Consider the following 17,455-nt stretch of genomic DNA (forward strand, 5'->3'; position numbering starts at 1 on the left):
TGCAAAAAGGGCTCAGTGTAGACATTTGCTATTCAATGGGTATGGGTATAAAGACTCAGTTATGCAAGTGAATAAGTTCTAGAAATCTGCTGTAGAACATCATGTCTATAATTAATCTAATTACACACCCCTGTTACTCTTTCATGGTAAGATACATAAACATACCTTATTCTTGTTTAATGTTGCATGGTGTGAAGTTATATTGGATCTAGAAGAATTTATTTACATTTAAGTGGTTCCAAATTTTTCTCTATGTGAGTTTTTTTTTTAATTTTACTTTATTATGTTATGTTAGTCACCATACAATACATCATTAGTTTTTGATGTAGTGATTCACAATTCATTGCTTTTGTATAACACCCAGTGCTCTATGCAGTACGTGCGCTCCTTAATACCCATCACCCGGCTAACCCATTCCCCCATCCCCCTCCCCTCTAAAACTCTCAGATTGTTTCTCAGACTCCATAGTCTCTCATAGTTCATCTCTCCCTCCGATTTCCCCCCCTTCATTTTTCCCTTCCTTCTCCTCGTGTCCTCCATGCTATTCCTTATGTTCCACAAATAAGTGAAATCATATGATAATTGACTTTCTCTGCTTGACTTATTTCACTTAGCATAATCTCGAAAGGCTAGTGAAACAAAAGCAAAAATGAACTTTTGGGACTTCATCAAGATAAAAAGCTTCTGCACAGCAAAGGAAACAGTCAACAAAACAAAGAGGCAACCCACAGAATGGAAGAAGATATTTGCAAATGACACTACAGATAAAGGGCTGGTATCCAAGATCTATAAAGTACTTCTCAAACTCAATACCCAAAAAACAAATAAGTCAAAAAATGGGCAGAAGACATGAACAGACACTGAAGAAGACATACAAATGGCTAACAGACAGATGAAAAATGTTCATCATCATTAGCCATCAGGGAAATTCAAATCAGAACCACACTGAGATACCACCTTACACCAGTTAGAATGGCAAAAATTGACAAGGCAAGAAACAACAAATGTTGGAGACGTTGTGGAGAAAGGGGAACCGAACCCTCTTACACTGTTGGTGGGAATGCAAGTTGGTACAGCCACTTTGGAAAACAGTGTGGAGGTGCCTCAAAAAATTAAAAATAGAGCTATTCTATGGGCGCCTGGGTGGCTCAGTTGGTTAAGCGACTGCCTTCGGCTCAGGTCATGATCCTGGAGTCCCTGGATCGAGTCCCGCATCGGGCTCCCTGCTCGGCGGGGAGCCTGCTTCTCCCTCTGACCCTCCCCCCTCATGTGCTCTCTCTCTCTCATTCTCTCTGTCTCAAATAAATAAATAAAATCTTTAAAAAAAAAAAATAGAGCTATTCTATGACCCAGCAATTGCACTACTCGGTATTTACCCCAAAGACACAGATGTAGTGAAAAGAAGGGCCATATGCACCCCAATGTTCATAGCAGCAATGTCCGCAATAGCCAAACTGTGGAAAGAGATGAGATGCCCTTCAACAGATGAATGGATAAAGAAGATGTGGTCCATATATACAATGGAATATTACTCAGCCATCAGAAAGGATGAATACCCAACTTTTACATCAACATGGATGGGACTGGAGGAGATTATGCTAAGTGAAATAAGTCTATGTGAGTTATTTTTAAAGTACTCATGACATTTTAAAAGCAATGCAATTCTTACTACCTTTTATTAGTTTTGAGTTGAATAAAAGTGGGTTGGTGTTTGTTCTCTCAGTGTGTGGGCAGCCAGCACTCAGTGATGTGCAGTGGGCTGCTTTTTGCTTACAGTTCGTAACATACCTCTTACTTCCATATCATTGGCATGTACACTGGATGCCCATAACACCATGGGTGGCAAGTTTTAGAATCTAGGGTGCCTCTTGACAGAACTCAGGCTAGAAAAAAACAGTACTGTGGAAAACACAGAAACTCTTGATGTGTACTTCTGTCAATTCACAGAGGTTCGATGTCTCTTGATCCCACAGGAAAAGATCAAAACTGCCAAGGAAGATGAGAGTTACATGGGTTTCTAAGATTGGTTGATTTTGCAACCAATATTAGGACAAGAATCTTAAACGGAGCCATGAAATTCAGTGGACTTCAGAACATCGATTATAAAACCAGAGAACAACCGTATCACTCTCCTTCCTCCCTCCCCTCAGAGAGACCACAGGAGGTTCATTTTTAGGTCTGATGAATGGTTCAGAAGGTCTGAAGTAGATTAGGATGCGAGTTTACTCATTTGAATCTATATTTGAGCTCCAGGCTCACCCAATTTGTTATGGTTCCTTTCTCCTTAAAGAAAAATAATAATGTCAGTTATCTGGTACATAAAGCAACAAAGTAAAATTCTCTCCATACAGTAAATACCTTGAAAAGACAAAAACAAAAACTTAGAACCTGGAGATCACTTGTTCAGGAATGATGTGTCATAGGCTATTTCAAGCAAAATCACAGGAAATCTTTGAACCAGGACAATTTAGTGTGACTGAGGCCAGCATTTTTACCCTAACCTTTTCTTCTAGTTCACGACTCACTGAGATGCCCCCAATCCTGTTTTCAAGTTTTTTAAATGAATTTTATCAAATACTGTTTTACTTAAAATTATCTAACTCTGATTTTTCGGGAGGTCACCAGAATATTATAAAACCAGAGTTTGAGATCACTGAACTAAAGGTACATGACATAATAATCCCCATTGTCACTTTCCAGAAGCCCTTTCATTAACTGGAAGTAACATTACGGCGGCCACCAGGGAAACCGTCACGAGATGAAAAGGGCTGGGTAGGAAAGGATCTCCGTTATTTGGCTGTCATGAGAACTCGTCAGGATACACATGGATAATTCTGAGTGAAGGGTGAAGCCTCCCAAAGGATCGGGCATACCACAGTCAGAATTATTGAGCGCAGAGGGCGAAGGCCAGTGTCACTATGCACTCTGCCAGTTCTATACAGGTTTATACAGAAGGTTACAATCCTCCATTCCCCATTTCACAGACAACATGAGAAAATGGCTTCCAAAGCTGCCGTTCAGGAGATCTGGCCTCAACTCATGAGGACGGCCAACCCCAGAATCCGATCATTTCACCCACAATCTAATTCGGAGTGTTCTAGTTATATTAAATGTAATGAGCTGGGTGTTATACACAAACAATGAGTCATGGAACACTACATCAAAAACTAATGATGTAATGTATGGTGATTAACATAATAAAAAAAATGTAATGAGCTTCCCGCTTTTGTTTTTAACGTTTTGGGGATCTTCTATTGAAACAAACAAAAAAGAAAATTTGGTTTTCAACCAGAATCCTCCCCCAGGTGGCTCAGCTATTCCTTCCTTCATGCATGCATGCTTCGGGAATACCAAGCAGCTCTTCCAACACAGGCCTGCCTTCCGGCCACAGTTACAGACACCTGACCCAGGCTGCTGGCTGGGCTGCTCCACACACTGTAGATGCAGTTAGGGATCCAGAATGGGCATCCGGCCCTAGCAGAATCCATCGGAGTCTGCAGAAGACACAGAGGGTAGGCAGCCGGGAGAGGGGGATGACCCCTGACATCACGTTTAAGGTGTGATGAATACAGTCTTTCCACCTGAGGACTTTGCAGTTAGGTGAGCTGATGTACATGCTGATGCATTTTGCTTTATATGAATTCACTGGTCTTTGTCACATGACACTGAGTCCTAAATGTACACTGGTCTAACATCAATTTGATGATAAACTTGGACTTTGGTTCAAAATAGCCAAAGGAGCACACCTTGGTTTTTAAAATGTCTCAATGTTTTAATGAAAAATAACTGCTTTGTCTTCTGAGATATTTTCCAAATAAAAAGGCCCATAAGGGGCACCTGAGTGGCTCAGTTGGTTAAGCAACCGACACTTGGTTTCTGCTCGGGTCATGATCTCTGGGTCCTGAGATCGAGCCCTGTGTGGTCTCGGCGCTCAGCGTGGAGTTTGCTTTTCCCTCTCCCTCTGCTCTTCCCCCTGCTCTCTCTCTCTCCAATAAATAAATAAATAAAATCTTTTAAAAAGGCCTATAAGGTAAGAACACTGAAACCTCTTGCTATCAGAAACTGAACTACAGTCAGTACTTTTTAAAAGATAATTAAAACAACCTAAATTTGATTCACACTGATTTGATAAAGTCTCTTTTAAATATTTCCTCATGACCTTCAGATTATTTTTAATTCAACTCTCATTTTAAGGTAATTATAGATCCACATGCAGTTGTCAGAATAACACAGAGACACCACATATCCTTTACCCAGCATTCTCCAATTACATCTTGCAAAACAATAGCACGATACAGTCAAGTTATAGAATGCTTCTACCACCACAAGGATCCCTCCAGCTGCCCTTCTATAACCTCTCACCCCTCCCTGTTCCCACCCCTCACCCCTGGCCACCACTAATCTACCCTCCATTTCTATAATTTTGTCATTTCAAGAACAGTATATGAATGAAATCATGCAGTATATATTATTTGGGGATTGGTCTTTTTTTTTTTTTTTTCCACTCAAGATAATTCCCCAAAGATTCAAAGACTCATTCTGTGGTATGGATATATCAGTTTGTTTAACCTTTCACCTCCTGAAGGATATCTGGGTGGTTTCCAGTCTGGGGCTACAATGAATCAAAGCTGCTATGAACATTTGCACACAGGTTTTTGTGTGAACCTAAGTTTTCATTTCTCTGAGATAAATGCCCAAGAGTGTGATTGCTGGAATACAAAATAATTGCAGGTATGGTTTTATAAGAAACTACCAAATGTTTTCTAGAATGGTTATACCGTTTTGCATGCCCATCAGCCCAGTTTCTCCATGTCCTTACCAACATTTGGTGTTCTTTTATTCTTTTATTCTTTTTTTTTTTTTATCCTAGCCTTTCTGATAGGTGTGTAGTAATATCTCATTGGGGTTTTAATTTGCATTTCCCTACCTAAGGATGTTGAATATCTTTCCATGTACTTACTTGCCATCTGTCTACCCTCTTCAGTAAAATGTCTCTTAATGTTTTTTGACCATTTTCTAATAGGATTGTTTGTTTTTGCTGTTGAGTTGGAATTATTTATATATTCTCTATATACTCATTCTTTATCAGATATATGGCTTGCAAATATCTCCCAAGTTATATTTGCAAGCCACATATCTATTCATCCTTTTATCAGGGTCTTTCACATGGCAGAAGGTTTGTTTTTTTTTTTTCCCTGATGTTAATGAGGTCTATTTTATCAAATTTCCCTTTTATGGATTGTGCTTTTGTTATCAAGCCTAAGAACTCTGTTTAGCCCTAGATTCTAAAGATTTTTTCCTATGTTTTTTAAAGAGTGTCAAAGTTGTCCACTTTATATTTAAGTCTTTGACCCATTTGAGGTAAATTTTGTGTAAGTGGGGAGGTTCAGGTCAAGGTAAATTTTGCTTGTTTGTTTTTTTTGTTTATGGATGTTCAATTGCTCCAGCACCATTTTTTGAAAAGGGTATTCTTCCTCCATTGAGTTGTTTTTGCACGTGTGTCAAAAATCAGTTGGGCATATTTGTGTGGGTATATTTCTGTGTTCTTTTCTTCTATTCCACTGATCTATATGCTTACTCCTCCATCAATACCACACTGTCTTGATTACTATAACTATATAACAGGCCTTAACATAGGGTAAATTGATTCCTCCTTTTATTCTTCCTTTTCACGTGATTTTACTATTCTAGGTCCTGTGCCTATGTAAATTTTAGAATACTCTTGTCTGTATCTACAAAACCTTGCTGGAATTGATAGGAATTGCATTAAACTTATAGATCAATTAGACAAAAATTAACATCTTAACTATGTTGAGTCTTTCCATCCATGAACATGATGATAAGTCCTTCCATTTATTTAGGCCTCCTTTGCTTGCTTTCAGGAGCATTTTGTAATTTTCATCACATAGAACCTGTATATGTTTTATTAAGTTTATTTCTTTGGAGCAATTGTAAATGGTATTGGTTTTTAAATTTCTGTTTCCATGTGTTCATCGTTAGTATAGAGAAACGCGATTGGTTTTTGTGTATTGATCTTGTATATGTGACTTTGCCTAACTCACTTATTAGTTCAGGTTTTGCTTTTTGGTAGAGTCTTGGGAATTTTCTACACATAAAATCATATCATCTGAAAATAGGGAGAGTTTAATTTCTTCTTTTCAGAACTGTATGCTATTTATTTCTTTTCTCAGTTTTATTGCACTGGCTAGAACTTCCAACACTATGTTGAATAAGAGTGGTGAGTGTGGACATGCTTGCATGTTTCCAATCATAAGAGGAAAGGTTTTCAAATCTTTACTGTTAAGTTTGATATTAGTTGTAGGTTTTTGTAAATGGTCTTTACCAATTTAAGGAGGTTACTTCTGTTCCTATTTTGCTGAGTTTTTTTTTTTTTTAAACCATGAATGTATGTTGGATTTTATCAAATGCTTTTTCTGAGTTAACTGCTATGATCATATTTCATCTTTAGCCTGTTGATATGGTGAATTACACTGATTGATTCGACACCAATGTCAAGCCAGCCTTGCATATCTGGAATAAATCCTACTTTGTGGTATTGTATTATTCTGTAGAAATAGATATATATTGTTAGATTTGATGTGCTAAAATTTTGTTGAGGACTCTTGCTGTAAGGCTCCTCATGAGGACCTTCATGAGGGTTATGGCTGATAGGTTTCTTTTTCTCATCATGGTATCTTCCCTACCAGGTAAGTATAGGTTTCTTCTTCTGTACTATTTTTGTATGGTTTATCGGGGAACAACCAGCCTCATAAAATTAGTTGGAGGGATTTCCCTCCTCTTCTATTTTTCTGGAACAGATTCTGTAAAACTTGTATTAATTCTTCTTTAAATGTTTAGTAGAATTGTCCAGTGAAACCATCTGGGACTTGAGACTTATTTTTGGAACTTTTAAATTATGAATTTGATGTCTTTAATATTTATAGGACTATTCAGGTTATCTATTTCATCTTGGTTGGATTTTGGTAGCTTATAGTTTTTAAGGATTTGTTTTATTTCTTCTAAGTTGTCAAACTTATGAGTGTAAAGTTGTTTGAATATTCCCTTATTATCCTTTTAATGACTGCAGTTTTGTAGTATTATTTGGTTTCATGCCTGATGTTGATGATTTGTGCTTCCTCTCCTTTTATTTAGGTCAGTCTTTCTAGAGATTTATTAGTTTTATTAATAATTTTTTTGGAAGAACCAGGTTTTGGTGCCATTTGTGGTTTTCCTGCTTCAATTTAACTGATTTCTGTTCTTTATTATTTCCTTCCTTCTGTTTGCTATGGGTTTATTTTCCTCTCCTTCTTCTAATTTCTTGTGGTAGGAAGTTAGATTATGAATTTGAGGCTTTCCTCTTTTTAATATAAGCATTTAGTGCTATAACTTTCCACCTCAACACTGTGATGGCTTTGTCCCACATATTTTGATATATTGTCTTGTTATTTTCTCTCAGTTTTATACTTTTAAAATATTTTTAAAATTTTGTTCAAGACTTCCTCTTGGCCCATGCATTATTTAGTAGTATACTTAATTTCTAAGTGTTTGGAGATTTTTCTGTTGTCTTTCTGTTATTGATTTCTAGTTTGATTCCATTATCAACAGAAAACATGCTCTGTATGATTTCACAACTCTGTTTAAGTTATTAAGGTTTGTATTTTGACCTCAAATATTCTTTATTTTGGTTAATGTTCCATGAGTGCTTGAAAAGAATGTGTATTCTGCTGTGGTTGGGTAGAGTGTCCTATAAGTGTTATTTAGATCTTATCAGTTTATGATGTGGTTCAGTTCTTCTATAACCTTGCTGACTTTCTTTTTAGTAGTCTATTAGTTACTGACTGTGAAGTGTACAAGTCCCCAACTATAACTGTAGGTTTATCTATTTCTACTCCAGTTCTATTAGTTTTTGCTTCATGTATTTTGAAGCTCTGTAGTCTGGTCCAAACACATTTAGCATTGTTATGTCTTCCTGGTGGACTGATTCTTTTATTCCTATGTATTTCCCTTTTTTGTCTCTAGTAATAGTAATTTTCTTTGCTCTGAAGATGACTTTATCTGATATTGATATAGCTAGCTGCTCCTGATTTTTTTTAAAAAATAGTGTTTGCATAGTATATCTTTTCCCATCCTTTTACTTTTGATATAGCTGTGTCATTGTATTTCAAGTGAAATTCTAGTAGTCAGCATATGGTTAGACTTTTTTTTTTTAATACACTTGCCAATCTCTGTCTTTTAATTACTCTGCTCAGACCATTTACATTTAAGATAATTAGTGACATGTTAGGGCTTAAGTCTGCCAATTTATCTTTTTTTCCTGTTCATTTCCTCTGTGTCTCATTTCTTACATTCTTATGAATTACTTGTTAAATACATTCCCCCTGCTATCTGAAAGTAGAACATTCCTACGAAACTTATCATAAACTGAAATGGTATAAAGCAAAGAAGCAATTACCAGTAATTTATATGGAAAAATGTTTGCACATTCCCAGACCCAAAAATAATCCCTCCTAGGCTTTTCCGATACCTTAGGACACATCTTGCTAAGTGACGCAGAAAATAAATGGAGATAAAGCACAGATACTCACAGACACAGTTCAAAGCTATGGAGGCTTCATGCTATGTTGCGGAGTGCGGTTCCTGGGGAAGGAGTTGGCAAGGCTGCTATCACTGCTCAGAGTGTGCCCTGTCTCAATAACAGCTCACTGCAAAACAAATGCTGGATGCTATGTATGCTTTTTGCCTTTTTTCATGAAAGTGAAAATCCTGTTCAGCGATCTTTCAGTTAGCAAAAACAGGTGCTAATGCCGGTCTTTTGTAAAAGCAAAGTGGTGTGAAGTGAACTTTCAAAAAGTGGGGGATACCTGTATACATCTTTTCATTGTTTTCTTAATGGTTGCTCTGGGTGTCGTACTGTAAGTATGGAATTTATCACAGTCTACTGGTAACAGCATTTACCACTTCCAGTAAGATGTGGAAATCTTATTTCTAATTAGGTCCTTTTACCTTCCATACTTTTAAAATATAATTGGCTTGTTTCTTCAGCAACAGTGAGCTCTACATCAGACAATGCTATAATTTTTGCTTCAACTATCCAATATGACTTAATAATCTGATAATTAGGATACTCTATTATACTTACTCCTATTTTTACCCATTCTGATATTCTTTCCTTTTTGAAGTTTCAAGCCTTTTTCTGTTTTTGTTTTTTTTTTCCTTTTTATTTAAAGAACTTCTCTAGCCATTTTTTACAAGTAGATTTGCTGGTAAAAAATTTGCATAGTTTTCCTTCATCTGAATATGTCTCTATAACCCCTTCATTCATTAAGGGCATTTTCACTGAATATAGAATCCTGGATTGACAGTTGTTTTCTTTCAATACTTAAAAAATACTCTGCCACTTCCTCTGGCCACCATGATTTCATATGAGAAGTCTGTTGTCATTCAAATTGGCAATCTAAGCAATGTGCCCTTTTTCTCTGTTGCTATCAAGTTATTTTTCCCCTTGTCTAATTATGTTTATGATATACCCTGCCATGGAGTGACTTGGGTTTGTCCTATTTGGAATCTGCTCAGCCTCTTGAATATGTATGTTTATGCCTTTCACTGATTTTAGGAAGTTTTCAGCCCATATATCTTTAAATATATATCTAGTCCTGCTCTCCCTCTCCTCTCCTGGGACGCTTGTGATATGAATGTTAGCTCTTCTGTTATCGCCCCACATGTCCCTGAGACCCTGTTCATTTTGTTCCAGTCTATTTTCTCTCTGCTGTTCAAATTGCGTAATTTCTATTGATCTGTCCTGGTACTTACTGATTTTATCTTCTGTCATCTCTACTCTACTACTGAGCTGGTCCAGTGAGTTTCTATTTTGGTGACTGTATTTTCCAGTTCTATAATTTCCATTTGGCTCTGTTTAATAACTTCTATTTCTTTGCTGAGATTTTCTTTTTTTTTTTCATTTGTTTCAAGAGAATTCCTAATTGCTTGTTGAAGCAATTTTGTAATTTCAACATCTGATTCATGTCAATATTGGCTTCTGTTGATTGTCTTTTCTCATTCATGTTGTGATTTTCCTGGTTTGGGGGATGACAAGGGGTTTTCTATTGCATTCCGGGCATTTTAGGTTTTACATTGTGAGACTCCAGATCCTATATAATCTTTTTCTTAGCCATCGGTCTCTGTGCTGAGGTATAGCATAAGGGCCAAGTGGGTGTGGGTGGGATGGAAGGTTAATTTCTCATTCAGCCCTGCTGAAACTGTGGAGGGTTGGTCTATTGTTCCATTGGTGTTTGTCTGGAGTAGGAAAGGTATTGTCACAAAGGTTTTCTGTTATGAGGCTATCCCTTTCCTGGCTGTTTGGCTAGAAGGGACAGGCTTTTCTTAGATTTTTTTTAAATTATTATTTTTGGTCTCTGCCTATTGTAGGTACAGGAAGGAGGCTTCTGGAGTGCTCCATTCAGACATATGGTGGGAATCAACAAGGAGACCCAGGGAACTCAGCTCCGTGTCTTTAGGTCAAGGCAGCTCACCTTGCAGAGTCTTCCTATACTTGTGTGTTGGTTTACATCCAGGGTGTTTTAGTTGTAAGGAGGAGAATCTGATTGGAATGTGGCTATTCCCCATTGGCAGAATCAGATGTCCAGATAAATTTTTACATTCAAAACCACTCCAGTCTTCAATATCCATACATTTTCAAAGACAATTTTAAATAAATGCTCATCCCACTTTCTCTAACAATTTTTTCCTTCATAAGACCTCAGATATCCAAATATCACACTGCTCCTTGTTTATTTGGGAAGCAGCCTGAAGGGAGGTCTTGATCATTTTAAGCATCTTTGCTATTTAATGTTGCAGGCACCATCACTGGACACCTATCTGAGGCTCTGGAGAATATTTCAATGCTACACTATTGGGAAGGGGGTGGAATCCAGACCCAGGCAATGGTCAAACAAGGGGAAGGTCCCTAGGAAAATCTGGCAATAAATTTTAAATAATTTAAAATTATTTAAAAAGATAAATTGAGATCTAAGTCATTCTTTCCTACCTTACCCTACAAAATGACCATGAACAAACATTCTCTAGATACACTTGTTCCTTGAACTACAATGTACTTCTTTCTCCCTCCAAACGTAAAGCTTATTATGGTGTTTCTTGCCCCTCAAATTGAAGCGTGGATATTAACTCTGATATAATTTTTCCTTCTCACTGTGTATTCTAGCTGGAATAAATTTTTCCTAATCCTGTGTTGTTCACTCCCTCAGAGATGCCCATCCAAATGCTTCTACCATCTGTACCTAAGATAGTACCAATGCCACTCCCTGCCCCCTTGAGCCAGGGGGTCTCCCCAGCACAGACAGTGCCTCACAGAAACCTGCCTTGCAGCTGCCCTCAGCTGGCCTCATGGGAGTCTGCTCTCCAGGGCAGGAGAAGCCCTGCATGGCAGATATAACATACAGTATGAGTAATGGCAGCTCTGCGTCCCAGGAAGTGTGATATTATTGCAGCCACAGCCACACCTTCAACCTAAATTGTTCCCTAGCCCTGTAGGGGGTGGTATGGTGGTAGCTGCAGTGCTTTGTACTGACAAATTTAAAGATGGCTAAGGGGAGAGGCCCCTCGGTGGCTCAGTCTTGATTTTGGCTCAGGTCATGATCTCAGGGTCGCAACATCAAGCCCCACTGCAGGCTCTGCACTGAGCGTGGTGCCTGCTTAAGATGCTCTCTCCCTCTCCCTCTGCCCTTCCCTCTCCTACTTGTGTGCTCTCCCTCTCTCTCTCTCTCTCCAAAAAAATAAAAATAAAAAATAAATATGGCTAAAGAGAAACAGGATTTATTTTATTGAAATCTATTCTGGGAATTTTCCTAGAATGCTCCAACTAGAAGGACAACTTCTACCCCACTTCCTAAGGTCCTCCTTTAACACATCTTCCTTTTGTTCCACAATATTTATGCAGCAGGCAATGCTCAGAGCATTGAATATACAGCAGTGAGCAGAGATCATCCCTATGCTCATAAAGCTTACCTTCTAACCCGGGAGACAAGTTACCCCAATAGCTACCCCAATAATTATTTGATCAATTATAGTAAGAGCAACAAAAGATTTAGCAAGTAGTTTCAGTTTTCTTTGAATCTCAGCAAAAGCCATATTCTTCCAATGGTGTCAACACAGGTATCAAGCACAACACAGGATGTGCACAGAATAAGAAAAAAAGTAAACCAATGCAGTTATTTTGGAACTACTGAGCTTCTGAACTCAACATAATTATTGCATTGCCATGATTTTATCTGTGCCTCTTCATAAATGTTCTATACACTGGGGTTCCAAGGTCCTCAATAAAAGGCCAATACTATGATGAGTTTATAAAAATTAGAACAGAATTACTGTCAGCAAGCACTGTAAGGGAGACGAGGCTGCACCATGACCTCGGATGCACCTGCCCAGCTGCAGGCCCTACCTCCTTGTTTGTCCTGTCAGCTTGCACCAACGTCCCATTCAGGCAAGGTTCCACGTAGTGAAGCTCCTCATTATACTGCAAAGAGATGAAATAGCCAAGAGGATGCACTTAATTAATCATTTGAGGGGTACCAGGTAATTTAAGGATACATGCAAACAAACAAAAAAGCAACATAACTGCAGGCTCAGTTCATTCACATAGGTGACTTTCCCAGTTGGTGCCCCTAGATAAAATTGCACTTAAGTGCTAGATTTTCCTCTCTTGTTTGAGAGAGAAAGTTCTAGAGCGTGTGCCGGTATATGGCAGTGTTAAGGGTACGCACAGTTAACTGACAGTCCTTCAGGAGTGTCTCCAAACACTGGGGCTCAGTGGCCACGGCAGACAGTACCTGGTCCAGGTGAGATCTAAAGAGCACCCCAGACTTGGGCAAATACAGCTCCAGCTCCTGTTGTTGGTTTTCTGGAGTGCAGGGACCTGTGCATGGGTCACACATGAGTGACAACAGAATGCAGGAAAGGAGAAGCCTTGATGTTCGCCCGTCACTCTGGGAGGCTCTACGACTTCTGGTCAGAGCACTGCTCACAAGCGGTGGCGTCCCCTACCACACAGGCCAATGTCAGCCTTCCCATTAGTTTTTTTTTTTTTTTTAAGATTTTATTTGACAGAGAGAGAGAGACAGTGAGAGAGGGAACACAAGCAGGGGGAGTGGGAGAGTGAGAAGTAGGCTTCCTGCAGAGTAGGGAGCCTGATGTGGGGCTCGATCCCAGGACCCTGGGATCATGACCTGAGCTGAAGGCAGACGCTTAATGACTGAGCCACCCAGGTGCCCCCTTCCCATTAGTTTTTATCGCAGAATACCTGGAACATGACCATTTGGTTTTGTCCAAAGCTCACAACAAGGAAGTGGAAACTTAAGCATGATTCTCTGCACTGTGGCTAGGCTGGGTCCTTCTAAAACACCAGTCAGGTCATGTCGCCTCCTGCCAACCCATTCACACTTTCCACTGCTCTGCAGATAATCCTTCCCAGGGTGTGGCAGGGCTCTGGACACTTGGCCCTGTTGACCTTTCCAGCTTCACTCATTCATTAGCCCTCCCAAGAAACTTAGCGCTAGCCAGCCCTGATTCCCTTCCTGTCCTCTGAGGTATCCCATCTTCTCCTCCCACACAGGGCCCTCTGCCTGGAGCTCTTGCTCTGGCCTCTCCCAGCTGACTCCTGTTCATCCTCTGGGTAAGCTCATTCCTGCCTCCTCTGGGAAGCAGCCTCTGGTGTAGCTGAGGCTCCTTTCCTGTAAACTCCCAAATTCTGACAGCTTGGTGCCCAGGTCTCTTCCCACAGGTGGGCCCCCATTGTCAGGGTCCATATCTGGTTCCTTGGTGTGCCCCCTGTGACAAGCACAGGGCTGCGCCCACAGTCGGTGCCCAGAAACAATGTGTTCAATGAATGTCATCCCATTTCCATTCCGGCTACCAAAAGCCCAGCCCAGAACTCCAGAGAAAAGGAACCAGAACCATCTCTCACAGGTCCAGCTCTCAAGCAAAGCCTGGCTAAGGAGTTCAGACTTTAAGTGCATGCACAGTGAGGACCATGGAGGGCTGTGCACAGGGACGTGAGTGACTAAAGGGATGAGCATGGGCCCAATGCTCTGGGCACACTGCAGGGACAGACTGAAGAGGGCCAGCTGTCACAGCTGACCCAGCAGTGACAGAGACACATCCTGTTTCAGTGCCAAAGTGCTTGCTAGGCAGGCAGGAGCAGAGATAATGACATCAGCAACTCACTGTTACTGAGCGCTCACTTCATCTAGGCACAGGCTAGACTTCATTCACGGCATACCTCAACCTCATGTGGTAAGCGCTTCCAACCACACCCCCTTTACAGACGAGGAAACCAAGGCAGAGCAAGGATGATCAACTTGCCCAAAGTCCCCAAGGAGTCCACAAGGGGTGGAGTCCAGATTCGAACCCAGGCAGTCTGACCTCACAGCCAATCACCTCGGGCCCTCAAAGCCCCCAATTTCTCCTCTCTGGCCCCCAAAGCCTCTGTGTTTCTCATCAGTCAGACTTTTGCTCCCCCTTTAATCTTTGTTCTTAGTCATGCAGAGCATTTGAAAAAAATCACAGCTCAATGGTCATAGAGCTTAGATCTCCTCTGAAGTGGCACAGAGGAAAAACATGATGTGATTTTTTCAGATCACATTTATGTGATTCTGAAATCAGCTATTGACAAATGGGAGCATGACTTTCAGTCAACAAACGGAACACCATCTGAGGACTCAGGAAGCAATTCACAGTCCAACCTGAAGAAGAGCTCCTCCAACATTCTCAGGCCATATTGGACTGACGCTGGAAGTTGCTGGAAAAAGCAGCCATTCCCCTGTCCTCCACCTCCCTCGCTGACTGAGTTGCTCAGGGGAGACAAGATGCCCATTCCTAAAGCCAGAAGCATAAGCAGTCTTAGCCAATCACAGCCATCCCATCCTCCTCAGCTGGCTGCATGCTTTCCTACCCTGTCTTGACGCTAGAGGTGGTCACATGATCCATTCCCAGCCAACAAAACATAAAGGAGTCATTTTCTGGACAGTTTCAGTGAATTTTTTTTTTCTTCTTGCCATTAAAGGGAAACTCTTCTCTACCCACTGCCTTCCTTCCCACTTGGGATGCACTGCACAGCTGCAGCAGTCATTTTGCAACCATGAGGTGACAAGATTAAGGATGGAGAGCAAAGCGCAGGAAGACGGAGCCAGCGTGGGTCTTTGATGACACTGCTGAAGCATCGTGTACCAAACATGCAGCTGTCCTGCTCCACGTCCATGAGATCATGAGATGCCCGTATGCTGAAGCAGCCTTTATTCAGTTGTTCTGTACCTTGTACTCCCAAGGTTCCCAATTCCATTTGCCAGGAAAATTTTGAGCTTTATCTACATTCTGCCTAATATACATTATCAATATTGATTCCTATCGGGTTGCGTAGTCTGAGGTGAGAGTCAGGATGCTTGGGTCCACGTTCTGCCTCTGCCATGTACTCCCTGTGTGGCCTTGGGAAAGTCACTGAACCTCAGGTCCTGCATTCTTTATGCGTGAGAAGGTGCTAATTCATCTTCCATTTATCCTCCAGGGGCTCCTGTGAGGATCCAATGAGGCAACAGACTTGAAATTGCTTTGCTAGTGCGAAGGCCTGCACACGTGGGGGGCTGCCGAGGGGGCTAGAAAGTAAAGAAGACCAAGATGTTCTTGCCTTCATCAGGGAGGAACATGTGCAGTAATCAAAACCATGCTCCCCATCACTGTGTGAGCCATGGCCACAGTGGAGGAATCTGCTCTTCTGAACCCCCGCCAGCTTGTTAGTGGCATCATCCAAGCTTGCAGTTGACTAATTTCCCTTGACTGCATCAGGATGAAGCTATGCTGAGCAATCTGGTCTGTATCACCAAAGGGAGCTGGGCTCAGCCATCCACGTGAGTGAACGGTACACACCAGGTGGCTGTGCCAAGGAGGCCCATCGGGTGTGCAAGCTCACCACACCGCCTGGTGCTCCTCCCTAGGGGAACACCAAGGGCACCCCGCATGCGAAACTGTTCCCAAGCTCCCAGTAGCTCTCCGTTTGGAAACCTTCCAGTTTCTACATCTTAATGGATATTCCCTAGATTTCTACGTTGTGAAATGATAATGTGGGATGACCATATCAATTCACAGCTGAAGATCTGGTCACCGCTAGCCCTAAGATACAGTGGCCCGATAAACAGCTCTCCTCCATCCCTCCTTAAACAAGCAGATATCAGTCATCTAAAAAAGAACAGGATGCAGTGCACACCATCATCGCTGGCCAGGTGGAATTTTCTTCCGCCATCTGAGTTTGCTGCCTCTCACTACCAGGAATGAATCTTAGAGAGGGACTCAGCCATCTCCCTCTCCACCCCGAAGTGGGTAGTCCTTCCTGTAAATTTCTGGGAAATGGAAAGAGTCTCCTAGCAGGATAGGCAAGGGCCCAGGCAGCCCTGGAGATGGTCCAGCCAGCCCACCAACCACTTGGTAAGAAGATGGACAAAGAACTTTCACCCCTTAAAGAGCTAGGACTGCCACATGGTAACCGTCTGTCTCCTTCTCCCTTTCTCCTTCCTGGTTGGCTCTCCTCTTCTGATTCACACAAGGGTAGAGCAGTAGAGCTAAAGCAATGGAGGCAGACAGGCCTGGGTTCAAATCCTGGCTCTGCCATACACCACCTGGGTAACCTTGGGCCTCTCCGCTCTCTGAGTCTCAGTGTTTGTGTTGGGGAAATGAGAACTGTAACTGAACTTCTCTTGTGAAGTCACTGTGAGGATGAAATGAGGTAATTCTGTTAAGAGTCAGCATAGAACTGGGCATGTAAGAAAGAGAAAGAAGGCATCTGGAGGCACATGCACAAGGAAGAAAGAAAATCTATATGCGAGTATCATGTATGCTACCTAGAGAGAGAGACCAACAAGCATGCCCTCCACCTGGAGTCAACATTTGCTAAGTAGCCAGGGGGTGGTGAGGATAGGGGTCACGTGCCCCAGACCCCCTCTGGAGAGCACGGACTCTCCCTTCATGGGATAGATATGCTACACCAATAGGCTCATGGGACTATCTAAAAACCCAAGACAGAAACCATCAGGGTGCATGGTTGTACACTGTCCCACTCCATGCCACACTATGAACCTTCTCAGTGACCAGGGTCCTCGGCAGACATGGAGCCAAGACAATGCAGCCAACTTACTACCAAATCCCCTCCCAGGAAGGCATCTGCTATGGAGCCCTTTGGTCCTTTGTTTGCCCACTGAATAGCAACTAAGCGCCTGCTATGTCCAGGGACACAAAACACTGACTAAATTTGCACATGACCATCATTGGAGAGTGATCATGACCCACTTTTTCTTACTTTTATCCGTAAAAGAATATGCTCATTAAATCTAAAGATAATGGCTGTTTTCCCTTTTCATGATAAAAAGTGCTCATCTAGGATGCTGTCATGGTCCATCCG

General features: G+C 41.3%; 1 protein-coding gene across 1 annotated transcript in view; it reads right to left on the bottom strand.

The window, feature by feature from the left end:
• CACNA2D3 (calcium voltage-gated channel auxiliary subunit alpha2delta 3) overlaps positions 1–17,455 on the bottom strand; it is an 858,477-nt gene that overhangs the window by 439,318 nt on the left and 401,704 nt on the right. Inside the window, exon 9 of the mRNA XM_064595053.1 lies at positions 12,455–12,529. Coding sequence (XP_064451123.1) covers positions 12,455–12,529 — 75 coding nt within the window. The remainder of the gene's footprint in view (positions 1–12,454; positions 12,530–17,455) is intronic.

The sequence above is a fragment of the Mirounga angustirostris genome, unplaced genomic scaffold (assembly GCF_029215605.1).
Source record: "Mirounga angustirostris isolate CCGP_5_RB_7025 unplaced genomic scaffold, mMirAng1.0.hap1 SCAF_1, whole genome shotgun sequence".
Taxonomy (NCBI): domain Eukaryota; kingdom Metazoa; phylum Chordata; class Mammalia; order Carnivora; family Phocidae; genus Mirounga; species Mirounga angustirostris.